Below are 13405 nucleotides of genomic sequence, written 5' to 3'. Positions count from 1 at the left end.
AAGAAACACTAAAATGACAAAATTCCTATATTAAGATTAAGATATGGTACCTGTAAAACAAGAACAGAATACTTTTTAAAAGGAACAATTGGAAAACTTGAAAGCACTCTCAGGAATTAAAGATAGGTTATCAAGAGTTTAAAAACATAAAGGTTGAAATGTAAACTTGAGAATATCTATCAAAGATACAGGGCAAAACACCAAAAGTGAAAAACGAGAGGCCATGGAAAAAGACAATTAAATAATAAGCCTAAAGAATAAAATCCTAGCCAGAGTTCCAAAAAGTTTGACGAAGCTAAATGACTTAACATTTTTAAACCTGAAGATCCTAATTTTCCATATGGATATCCTCCTTTGAGTGGCCAGTAAAAAATTATTTTTTTCAAATAGCCATATTGAGACAGACCATTCATTCATATAACTGCAAAACAAGGCTTAAGAGAAAACTTCTAGCATTAAGCAGACAAGAAAAAAAAAGTCACTCACAAAGGGAAATGACAAAATTGAATACTAATTCAATGGGGATTAATTTTATAAAGCACAATATATGGGAATGATTAATTAATGATTAAGTAAATTAATTTTATAAAGGACAGTGTATGGGAATGTGTCTAAGACACAAAGTGAATAAAGGAAAGTAAAGCACAATGTATACAAATTTTGTATGCAAACCAGTATGTTGCTTGTAAGTGCTGTTGAGTCAAGCACGACTCATAGTGACCCTATGAACAGAAGACCTGAACACTGTTCTATGACTGTTAGAGTTTTTCTAAGTTCATAGAGTTTCCAGAGGCATGCTGTCTAGGAAGTAGATGCTACTTCTACTTCCAAGCTTGTCTTAATCTGGGAGCTCCACCAAACACTGTCCACCATGGGTAACCATTGTGGCATTTGACATACTAGTGGCACAATGTTCAGTATCACAGTAACCCCAAGTTACCTCAGTACAGCAAATTGATAGACCAGTGCCGAACCACTTAAAACAGTGTTCATTCCAAACATAGTTAATACCAGGCCCTGATAGGCTCTAAACAAGAACCTTCCACCCACAGCTCATTGATAGCCAAATACAGCAAATCCAATTATCTCACACACGGTTGTGAACAAAATAAAACCAAACAGTCCACACATGAGCCTCCAAATTGAAGACTCAGCCAATTTAAAAATCTCTATAAAAACCCCAAAAGACAATGGATTAATATCTTTAAAATTCTAAGGGAAAATAATAGTCTTTTTTAATCTGTACTACCCTCCCCAGCAAAATAACAACTAAAAGTCAAAATGAAAGTTTCAGACATAGAGAACTCTGGCACATCAGACCTTAGAACATTCCTGGAGGGTAACCTCCAGCAAACAGGAATTAGCCAAGAGAGAGGAAGACTGGGTCTAGCTTAGCAGGGCTGTCACCCAGGAAACAAGAAAGAGGTCAAACATGAGGCAAGCTGAGACAAGAGCCAGGCTAAGGAGAACAGCAAAAGGTCATTTGGGGAAGTTCTGGGGGAAATGAGATCTCAAGATTAGTTGACAGTTTCATATATACAGTAATAATGTAATGTCTCCAGTAGATCTTATGGCATGAATAGAAAAATATTTAGACACGAGGGAAAAAACCGAAAGTACACAACTAAGCATGTGTGGGGGTGTGTGTGAATGAAACCATTACTAATCCTAGGAAAAACAGAAATATGCACAAAGAAAGAAAATGTAATTCTTAGTACATTCCTTGCATTGTAGTGACCAGTATTTACTAATTAAGCCATTTTTAACACTGGTTTGATTTGCAAAAAAACCCCCCTGATTATCTAAGGAATATGGTAGAAGAGAGAGTGGTAACAATATGAATAGAAAGCCAGGTGGTTGTTGTTAGGTGCCAGGTTGACTATGATTCACAGTGACCATATGAATAAAAAAAATCACAACCAAAGTTGAGAAAATGATAAATAGTACAGCCATATTTGATAAACTTAGGTGTAGCTAAAACAAAATATCTAGAAAATATCTGTCAGATTGATGGCTGAAACAAAGCAGGCAGCTGATTAGGCACTTGTTTCTTAAGGCTAGAATGAGAGCCATTAGCCTACTTAAACCCAAGAGGGAGTTAGCTTCTGGGGCTATAGTCCCTGTAGGGTAGTGTTTGACAACAGAGAGAAGACAGTCTGCAGTTTGATCCATTTATAGTAGGTTCTGGGCAGCCCTCAGGCAGCTGGAGAACTGCCAGGGTGACATGCACCTGGCTACAGGTGAGCACTTTGCACCATCAGGTAGGAAATGTGTGCTATTAATTATTTTTAAATCCATTGCTTTATGTACTATTAGACACATATTGGTCTGCTTGGCTGTAGAATGACACAATTTAAAGATGACTTGTTGCTTTCATTAATTTGTTTATTTATTATTGTGTGGGTTTGTTTTTGGTTGGTTTTTTTTCAGAATGTTATGGAACAATTCAATCCTGGCCTGCGAAATCTAATAAACCTAGGAAAAAATTATGAAAAAGCTGTCAATGGTAAGTCTTTCTGTTTCGTAAATTTCTAAACGTTAAGCAGTAAGAAAGCTTTTCCTGTATATACTTAAATTATTTTATATACTTTAATATTTAATTTTTAAAGTATGTTTAAATTGGTTAAAATTATGATTTCTAGAAATTTGCAAATCATTGCAAGAAAAATGTATGTGAACCGAGAAAATTAGATAATAAAATATTGAGCTATCAAATCATGCTTTGGAACTTGGTTTAGTTTTTTCATTGTTACTTTAAGCAATGATACTTCTGAGTCAAATTTTAAAACCAAATTGTATGTGAACTAATAGATTATTAAAATGTGTTCTTTAGTGTTCTTTAAATACTTGCATTATTTGTTATATCCTGCTACATAGAAATTCTTCTTGATTTAGAATTTCTTGCTCTTAACTGTATTACTTTTAATAGAATATTTTTAGCTGAGTTGTAAAATTAATATCCTCCTATCAGTGTCTCTTTCAAAATGAATTAGAATCTTGTTGTTTGACTCTTTGTGAACTGCAGTTTTTTGCTAGTTTATTCAGATTTCATTTGAGAAGGCTGATACTTGCGTATCCATAGTAAAAGGTGAATGCTGTAGACATCAACCATTGGGTCCCCTGGAAAACAAAAAAGCTTATAGTTTCCAACTTTTGCAGCCTTGAAACCATTCTCCCATGTAAGGACTGTTAACTTCCAAATATTCTGATCCCGTTTCACCTTCTACCCCAGTTTACTGGAACCACCAATCAATGTAAATGGAAATGGTAGTTTCTAACGGTTTAAGATGTGAAAAGGAGCTCAGATCCAGTTGTGTGGTTTTTCAGATTTTTTATTTGTCCCTTTCTTCATCTCATACCTTGGGCACTCCCTGATGATATTTTGAAAACAAACCCGTGGCCTTGCACACCCTCCTCCTGAACCTGCCCAGGGAAGGGTGTGGGCTGGGCAGACCTTGGACAAGAAGGACAGGAGCTGTAATCATTGGAAAGTAAGCAGCATATTGACTTTCTTTCTGGCTTGCTGGGTGATTGCCAGCCAGAGGATCACCAGGCTGTGCAGCAGGCCAGGGGTTTTCCTGCCTACCTGCCCTCCAGCGTTGCCAGTGCCTGGCCTCCAGGAGCAGTGGGTTGCTTCCCGTGGCCTGCATTGCTGCCGCCTCCTCCCCATGGCTAGTAAACCACAGGGATACAAAGCCATTGCTTTAGATGTCCCCCGGAAAGAAATCACTGTGACCTGCATTGTGTCTCTCTATTTTGAGCTGCTTCTCTCTGCATAGAATGCTTAGAAGATGAGTTACCAAAGTGCCTACAACTTAGCCTCTTGCTCACAAGGTTATTCTCCAGAGAGTTCTGTGCCACGTCTTTGGTCTCTCTCTCTCCCCCTGCCCCCCCTTCTTCTTCTCTTGATGTGTACTGTCAAATCAGATCCAGCTGGCACAGAGGAAATTTCTCCTTCTCCAGCAGAGCATCTGGTGGATTTAAACTACGTGCCTTTGGGATTTCAGTGCAGCTTCTTGCCACTAGGCCACCAGAGCTCCACATGTCTTTGGCCTCTTGTCACTGTGACACCTCCTGAGTATTATTCTGCAGGCCATAAAGCTTACCTGGAGGTTTTGTGGGCTATCTGGTTTTGCTTCTACTGAAGCCATTGAGAAATTTATATCTGTAAATTTAAATCTGTATATTTGTGTACCAAGTGTGGGTAGTAGATTCAGAAACCCAAAGCTGCTAAGACTGTAGTAAACCCACCCTTCACTTACCAACATAGATTCTAAAGACCAGATTATTATGCAAAAATTGGTGTTTAAAAATGAGGTGGGGATACATCATTATGTAACTTCCAGATTACCTGCCAAAGCACTGAGAATCATGATCCAGCCAAGTTGACACACAGCCTTTGCCATCACAGCAAGTACTATCACTGTATGCCTTGGCATTCATTACTGACAGTTTTATATCATTAGTATGCAAAGTAGAGAGTAGACTTGTTTACTATTGTAAATAGCAGATAGCAAGATAATTGTATGTGAGGAGAAGGTATAGAGCGGAAGATTCCAGATGTGCAGTCTGCAGTAAAAGCACAGGGCATTATGTGAATTAGCCTAGCAACAAGACTGGAATGGGTCAGTGTGACAGGAATTGGAGCAAAGGAGATGTGCAGGATGGAGCAGCCAGGGACTGGTAGGAGCAGAGCTAGCTGACAGACTCAGATGGCAGAGACTGAGAACAAGTGCCTCAGGCGGAAGAGCCAGCCCCCAGGTCCAGACCACCATCCCCACAGACATGGGGAGATGGTATTGGGGAATAGTATAACATAAGATGGAAGAGGACTAGGTCCTGTTAATGCGTTTAAAAGCCACATCACTTATCTGTTACTATAGAACACACTGTCCCCAAGCATGATGGCTTAAAACAAGTTATTTTAGTCATAAGAGTCCTTGAGGCTCACTCTTGGAGCTGCACTCAACTGGGGTCTCAGTAAAGTCGATGGCTGAGCTTGCTTACACTTGCCTCATGGGGTCTTTTCCATCTAAAAGAGGCCTCACTAGGTCCTAAGGCATGGTAGTAGCATTCTAAGAGTGAGTCTCCGTGCACATCTTTGACCAGACCACTGGGAGTCATACCTGCTGATGACCCATTGGCCAAAGCAAGCCATCTGACCAATGCCAGGAGTGTAGTAGGGGCTGGGAGCTGTGGGAGATGAGGTTCATGAAGGCCATCTTTGTGGAAATCTCCCCCAGTTCTGAGGGTGTGGATTTGCCCATCAGCCATGGGAGGACAGTGAAGATTTTGAGCAGAACAAAAACCTGGTGAAAGTTTATCAAGGGAAAAAAGTTTTGGCAGAAGGATGTAGATTAGATTGAAGTAGTTGATCAACCATTAATATACAACTGAAATGTTTCATGTCATTACCAAAAGTAATAAGTGGTAGAAAATCTCCTAAGGTGCTTGCAAAAAGAAGCAGAATTACTCTGTATTAGTTTCTAATAAATTATGTGCTTTTAAGTTAATTCAGCTTTATCATAAAAGCAAGATACTTTCCTAAACTTGAAAAAGTTAAATGATTTTTAAATGTAAGTCAGCAATCCTGAAAAAAATTCAGTTTAATGGTTGGATGCAAACCAGAAATGTTATTTAAATATTGTGTAATCTTGCATACCATCCTCCCACTCCATTTGCTTTTCAGCTTATCTGTGCCTTAAGATTTTAAATCCTTGCCCTGGTACATTGCAGATACTCTCTTGGCAGTTTCTGCTGAATACGCATCCTGCTTTGGGTGATGCCATCTCTTTTGATGGGGGGGGGGCGGGGGAGGGGAAGAGCAAAGCACCAGGCATTAGAGCTGAGCAGGTGATAGACCAGTGCTGCACATACCACCCGTGACTCTACCAGCCTTGGGCATGTCCACGGTATCTCTGCTGTCTTCTGGTGACACAGGATGATAACATTCCTCCTGTCTCAGGACTGTCAGATAGATGAACTAAGGCAAGCCATGACCCTGAAGGGTCGACTTGCATGCTAATTACTGCTGTTCTTTCTGTTGATCACACTGGAACATGATTGTCAGTCACAGCAGTGTCACATCACACCACAGTTCCTAGAGTAGAGCTCTCAGGAAAAGCAATACCATTGATAATTTCTCAAACTACTGTAGATACTGAAATAAATTAATGCAGCATAAAAATACTAAGTTTTGGCCTGCAGTACCTTCAGCAAGGCCTGGATATAAATTCCTTCCCCTGTCAGCAGTGAGAGGTCAGTGATAGTTCTTGAGTAGAATAGTCACCCAATGAAATATTTTTTAAAGGACATTTTTCTAACCATATAGGTAGATTATATTGATGAAGTAGTGGATCGACTGTTAAAATAGAACTAAGGTGTTTCATTTTATTCCTTAAAACAATCAACCAAAAAAGCTCCCTGCTGTCAAGATTTACACTCATAATCTTTATCACAGTGGGACTGCTCTAATGTGCTGAAGAACACTACTCAGTAGAATTGCCCCATAGACTTTCCAAGGCTGTAAATCTTTACTATTGTATCTTTCTCCTACAAAACAGCTGATGGGTTCTGATGTTTTCATAACCATTGTCACCAGGGCACCTTCCTTAAATAAAACACTACTCAAACTAGCTGATGCTCCAGTGAATTTTTTTTTAAATTTTATTTTATTATTTTTTTATGTGTGTACCGTCAAGTTGGATCTGACTGGTACAGGAGGAGATTGTCCCTCCTTCTCCAGCAGAGCATCTGGTGGATTCAAACCACGCGCCTCTGGGATTGCAGTGTAGCTTTTTGGCACTAGGCCACTAGAGCTCACTGCCAGTGAATTTTTGTTGTTATTAGGTGGTGTCATACAGTGAACAACAGATCTGAACCCTGTCCTATTCTGTGCCATCTTCATTGTCTCTGACACACCTGAGCCCACTACTGCTGTCACCATGTCAATCCATCTCACTGAAGGTCTCCCTCTCCTTCTTGTATTCTCCACCTTCACAAGCATGCCATCCCTTTCCAAGGAATAGCCTCTCTGAGCAACATCCCCAAAGTGTGAGAGATGAAACTTCACCATTCTTGCCTCCAAGAAGCACTCTGGAAGCACTTTTTCCAAGACATATCTGTTTGTTTTTGCAGTCTGAGATAATTCAGTGCTCTTCAAAGTGACAGTTCAAAAGCATCTGTTCTTCTGTTACCCTTATCCATTGTCCAGTTCTCAGATGCAAAACAAGTAATTGAAAAGACCATGACCTGAATCAGACACCTATTAGTCTTCAAACCAACATCACTCCTTCTCCCTATTTTGGAGAAGTCCCTGACAGTGAACTTTCCCAGGGTGGTATATCTTCTGATCTCCTGACTGCTGGTACCACAGGTGTTGATTGTGGATCCATGTAACACAAGATTAAATCATTAACAGTTTCATTCTTTTCTCTGTCATAATGTTGCTTATCGGTTCAGTGGTGAGGATTTTTGTCGTCTTGATGTTGAAATGCAATCCATATTGAAAGCTGTAGTCTTTGATCTTCAGCAAGTGTTTTCAAGTCTTCCACACTTTGACTATCAAGGTTGTGTCATCCACATAACGGAGGTTGCTAAGTCTTCCTCCTGTCTTGATGCCACATACTTCTTCACAGAATCCAGTTTCTCAAATGATTTGTTCAGTGTACAGAATAAATGCTGTTCTTGTTTACCATCGAATCAGAACCAACCCATAGCTGACCCTTCAGTGGGTGTTCAGAAGCAATTAATTGCACAGGAGGACATTGTCCATTCTTGTCCCACGGAGCAGCTTAAATGAACTGCATGCCTTCAGCATTGCAAGGCAACTTCTTGCCACTAGGCCACCAGAGCTTCCTATAGAGTGAATAAGTGTAGAAAAAGAATACTACCCTGATGCATACCTTTTCTAATTTTAAAACATGAAGTGTTCCCTTCATTTGGATGAGAGCTTCTTGGTTTCATATGAGCATAATTAAGTGTTCCAGGATTCCCATTCTTCTCAATATTAGGCATAGTTTGTTATCCACACAGTCAGATACCCTTGCATAGTCACTAAAACATAAATAGACATACTCCTGATATTCTTTGTTTTCCGCTAGGATCCATCTGATAAGTAGCAGTGAGATCCCTGGTGCTACAACCTCAGTACTGTTGTAGCTGTTTTTGGATCATCTTCAACAATATCTTGGTTGCATATGATATTAATTGTTCAATAATTTCTACATTCTATTAGATAGATCATGCCTTCTTGAGATTGGGAACAAATATGGATCTCTTAACAGTCAGTTGACCAAGCAGCTGCCTTCAAATTTCCTGGCATAGACTGATGAACACATCCAGGGCTGCATTTGTCACTTGAAACATCATTTTAGTAGTCCATCAGTTCCTAGGGCCTTATTTTGTTGCCAGTTCTTTCAATGTAGTTTGAACTTCTTCCTTCATTACCATTGGCTTTTTTTCATATAATACTTACTGAAATTTTTCAGTGTCAACTAATTCTTTTTGGTTTCATAAATTTTTTCCTTTAATTTGTTGCTGCACATTTCTCCCCCTCTCCCAGCCCGCCCTTTCATGCACTCCTTGTTCCAGATTGTTTTCATACATATAATGCACAATCCTATTCCTTTCAGATAGTTCTTCCCCTCATCTGTTCTAATGCAGTGTTCCATGATCTATCCTCTCTTTCTCCATACTCCCCAATCTGTCCTAATTTATAACAGTGGTGGTATGCAGTATTACTCCTTTTGTAACAGATATTTCACTTAGCATAATGTCCTCAAGGCTCTCCCATGTTGTGTAATGTTTTACTATTTCATTGTTTTTCACTTCTGTGTAGAATTACGTTGTATGGGTGCACTATGATTTCTGTCCATTCATTTATTGATGAGCACTTGGGTTGCTTCCATCTCTTTGCTGTTGTGACTAATGCCCCAGTAAACATAGGTGTGCATACATCTGTTGGAGTTGTGGCTCTGGTTTCTTTAGGGTATATTCCTAGTAGTGGAATTTCTGGGTCAAATGGTATTTGTTTTTAACTTTTTGAGAAAGTGCCAGACCACCTTCCATAGTGCTTGCATCATTTTACATTCCTACCAGCAGTGAATAAGATTTCCAATCTCTCTACAATCTTGCCAACATTTGTTGTTTGAACCAATTCTAGTGATAGTATGTATTCCTTCCATCTCTTTTTGATGCTTCCTAAATCATTCAAGATTTTATCCATATCATCTCTCAATATTGCAACTTGAGGCTTGAATTAGTATTTCAGTTTTAGAAATGTTGAATGAGCTCTTCCCTTTTTATTCTCTAGCTCCAGTTCTTTGTACATTCCATTCTAATACTTTGTCTTTTCGAGCTGCCCTTTGAAATCTTTTGTTCATCTCTCTTACTACTTGACACTCTAGTGCCATTTTCACAGTCTTTTCTGACATTCATTTTGGTAATTTTTTTCTCTTCTGTCTTTGTAACAACCTTTTGTTCTCTTCATAGATATCTTTCATTTCATCCTATTAACTCCTCTGGCATTCAATCATTAGTTTTTAATGCCTCAAACCTATTCTGAAGATGATTTTTGAGGTTTGGAAGACTATAAATTCCATGGGAGGAAATTGCCCATCTTTTTTCTGAGGAGGTACTTGTGGATTTGAACCAGGAGAGAGGTGCCACCTTTGGGTTAGGAGCACAGCTTTCTACAGACTCTGCTCATAGAGCTCCCTTAAAACAACTGATGGTTGTCAATTCTTTTTATCTGTTTAAAAGGGAAAGGGGAGAAGGCATGTGGAAGAAGGAAGAGAAAATTACTAGACAGAGATTAGTTTGGAGATGTGAGGTGAAGAAGTAGGTAAGATGCAAAGGGGACTTGAGGAGAAAGGGAGTTATAAGTAACAGATCAATAATAAGTAGTTCTATAAAGTACAGTGTACAGAAATGATTGGAATAAAATGTACATGCATGGAATAATATATATGAATAATTGCATAAAAGTGACTGATGGTGTAAATAATAAATTTTAAAATTAAAAAATATCCACCTATTTTAAAGTAGGTTTTTTTTCCGCAAAGCAACTGCTTTTTCTCCACATGAATGGAAGGGCCCTGATTCCCGAGGACCCCTTTAGAATCCATCCTGTATAGTAATATGTTGGACTGCAAACAAAAGGTCAGCAGTTCAAACCCACCAGCTGCTCTGTGGGAGAAAGATGAAGCAGTCCACTTCTACAAAGATTCACAACCACAGACCCATGGGGTTTCTCTGTCCTGTAGGGACTGTGAACTTACTTTTTATGATTTGAAGGCTTTTTTAGCATCAAAACCCCATGGTCTCCCAAACCATAGGAGAAACATGTATGCAACTAATCTTTGAGTAAAGTCAATAAAATGAGTATTATTTCTCCAAAACTACACTGAAAAATAGGCTAGATCTTAGTGAAAAGCTTGTTTACCATGTACCTTTAGGCTGATTTGTTAAGGGTTTGTTGTTTTTTTTTTTAAAAAAGCTTGAGATTAGCAACTGCCATTTGTCTGTTTGGTGCTCACATTATTATTTCATATATTAGATCTTTGGTTGTAGGTGCATAAATTAAAGATCTCTTAATACCAGCACTCAGGAAATCAGAAGATGAATTGTATTGGGAAAACCTGTCATGGACCTCTCCAGAGTGCTGAAGAGCAACGATGTCAGTCTAGATACAGAGATGCACCTAATCCAGGCCCTGGTTTTCTCAATTACTTGTTATGCTTCAGAGAGTTAGATTATGACTAAGGATGACAGAAGAAGAATAGATGCCTTCGGAGTTGTCTTGCTGGAAAAGAGCCAAGAAAACAAATAGATCTTTCTTGGAGAGGGTGAAACCAAGTCTCCTTGGAGCTAGGATTTTAAAGCTCTGCCTCACTTGCTTTGGGCACGTGGCCAGGAGAGATCAGTCCTTGGAGAAGGACACCATGCTCGGAAGGGTGGATGGACAGCGCAGGAGAGGGAGACACCAAATGAGATGAATTGATACAGTAACTGGGGCAATGGGAGTTGGTGTGTCAGAATTAGTGAGACTGGCTCAGGACAGGGAAGGGTTCACAGCTGCTGTACATAAGGTCGCTATGCATCACAGGCTACTCAACCAATAACATTCTATGACAGGTTTGGAAGCAGGAGTGTCAACCACTTCCTAAACAACCTATGTCTGGAAACTCTATGAACTTTGATAAATGTCGATGGTTGTAGAGGGGCTTTGGGCCTTTTGTTCATGGGGTTGCTATGAGTTGTGCTCAACTTGAAGGCAATCAGCAACAACAAAGAGATCTGTATTCAGAAAGACTAAGTAAGTAGTTCACCCTGAGCCCATGTAGTTAGAAGCAAGGGTTTTTCATGAATACACTCAGGTCTTTCTTGAAAAGCAAAGAAATTCAAAGCAGATTCCTGAACCTTATAATTGAGTCCTCCAAATCTGTGTGAGAGACAAAATACTGTTGATAAGGTGAGTAGACCTCAGCTGATAGATCTCAGCAGTATTGCCAGTTTATCTCCACACCACAACAGCAAGCTGTGTGTTATGGTCAAATGGGTTCCCAGTGCACAGAAGGATCATACTCACATGTGCTACAGTCTCGGAAGTGTGCAAAAATAGCTGATGGAAAAGTTTCAGATAGTGTTTGAAAGAATGGCACAGATATGACCCAGAGACACAAAGTGAGCACATGCTATTGGAGAAATCCTGCCCCCAATTTGCTTCCTTGCTGTTCCTGCTTAAGTGATTATTTTGTACATGTCATCCCTCCCTGTCTAGCTATGATCCTGGCGGGGAAAGCCTACTACGATGGAGTGGCCAAGATCGGCGAGATTGCCACCGGTTCCCCCGTGTCGACCGAGCTGGGTAAGCAGACTTCAGTCCACTGTACATCGGCCCCATGAAAGCCAAGGATCTCTTCACCACATGGCCGTGGTGAGGGTGGGTGAGGCTGCCTGTTCTCTGGCACAGGAAGGAGAGCTGGGCCAGAAATCCAGTTCACTGCAACGACAACTAAGCTCCCTGTCTGAATCAGCTGGAGGACAGCTGTGCAGGCTGTGGCAGGAGATCCTCTGAGGCAGGCCTGCTCTGCTAGAGGCTGCTCACCAGAGTCCAGAGAGCCTTGCCCACATCCTTAACTGGAAGAGGTGTGCCCCAAGCCTGCAGCCTGCCGTGTGGCAGTGTGTCTTGTGACTCATCGAGCAGGAAAGCTTGGCAGTGATTTTTCCGGTTCTGCTGGTCTGAATGAGGCTCCTGTGTGGACACAGTGAACCATCGCCCTGGCTGTGAGCCTCCAGTCTGCAGAGAGTCAGTACATTGTCACTGTCTGGAGGGTTGGGGGTGGAGTCATCCTGCACATCACCCCCAATGCAGAAGTCTGTGGAAAGGGTTTCACTGCACGGTGGGCAAAGTTCCTGCCTTACTGGTGTTTGTCCTGATTTGAAAAGTGCCAGAAATCAGGGAGGAAAGAATGGCTGGGCTTATGTGGTCTAAGGAAAAACACATCTACCTACTAAAAAGCAGAAGGGGAGGCAAAGGGAGAGCGCTCAGGGTCAAAAAGAGTCCACACCATTGCCACAGAAATGATTTTGAGGGCCTTTCAAGATTTCTTGGAAGACTCCTCTTCACTGATCCATAAAAGCCGAGGTACAAAGCGGAGGAGGTGGTGGGGCAGGCTGCCTGAGTTGTGGAGGGCCGTGTTCTTAGCAGTGTTCTTCACCCTCTTTTATACTGGAATCATGTGTAAAAGGATCATGAAACAAGTATACTGCACTGACGTTAAGCCGTGTGGTGGGCAAGTTAGCACTGCTGTATTCAATACACTGGGTTACCTGTAGGTGTTTCCCAGAGGCCCCACTTGTGCTAAGTTGGGGCCAGGACCTTAGGAAGGCCTGAACTATAAGGACTCAGTTCTGAGCATGACTGAAAGCAGTAAAGTATAGGCTACGTCACATAGAAGGAAGCAGATAGTAACACTCAGTACATTGAGGGGAGTGGTTGCGATGATTATAGGTTTCCAAAAATAGGACCAAGTTGAAAAGAAATGTCTTATTTGTGTCAAGCATGGAGGATTGGGGGTGGGGAAGAGTCTGGCCCTTCCATTAAAGCATCTGGTGCTCTGACTCAGTCCCATTCAGTGTGCCTGTTTAATGTTTTATGGTCATGTCACTGTTTAAATAAGACCTGTTCTTAAGCTGTCCCACACCTTACTTTATTCAGCTGTGAGTTCATAGTGTTGAATCAACTCTTCCCACAGCAACACGGTTGTTATAAACACGGGCTTAAAACATCAGCTTCAAGAGGGGAGAGACGTTGCCATGTCCATTTCTTTGCTGTAGATAAATATTTTATTCAGTAAGAGGGAAATAACACATGCTGTTGTGCTTTATTTTTCTTTCAAAT

At 40.7% G+C, this 13405-nt stretch overlaps 1 protein-coding gene across 1 annotated transcript in view; it reads left to right on the top strand.

The window, feature by feature from the left end:
- Nucleotides 1–1811: 1811 nt before the first annotated feature.
- The window catches only part of BAIAP2L1 (BAI1-associated protein 2-like 1), a 58416-nt gene continuing 46822 nt past the window's right edge, over nucleotides 1812–13405 (top strand). Inside the window, exons 1-3 of the mRNA XM_006889765.1 lie at nucleotides 1812–1829; nucleotides 2431–2506; nucleotides 11783–11869. Of these exons, the coding sequence (XP_006889827.1) occupies nucleotides 1812–1829; nucleotides 2431–2506; nucleotides 11783–11869 (181 nt within the window). The remainder of the gene's footprint in view (nucleotides 1830–2430; nucleotides 2507–11782; nucleotides 11870–13405) is intronic.

This window comes from Elephantulus edwardii, unplaced genomic scaffold (genome assembly GCF_000299155.1).
Source record: "Elephantulus edwardii isolate Elephantulus edwardi_28Jun2011 unplaced genomic scaffold, EleEdw1.0 scaffold00080, whole genome shotgun sequence".
In the NCBI taxonomy this organism is placed as follows: domain Eukaryota; kingdom Metazoa; phylum Chordata; class Mammalia; order Macroscelidea; family Macroscelididae; genus Elephantulus; species Elephantulus edwardii.
The sequence above is the reverse complement of the archived record's forward strand: the minus strand, read 5'-3'. Positions and strand labels throughout refer to the sequence as shown.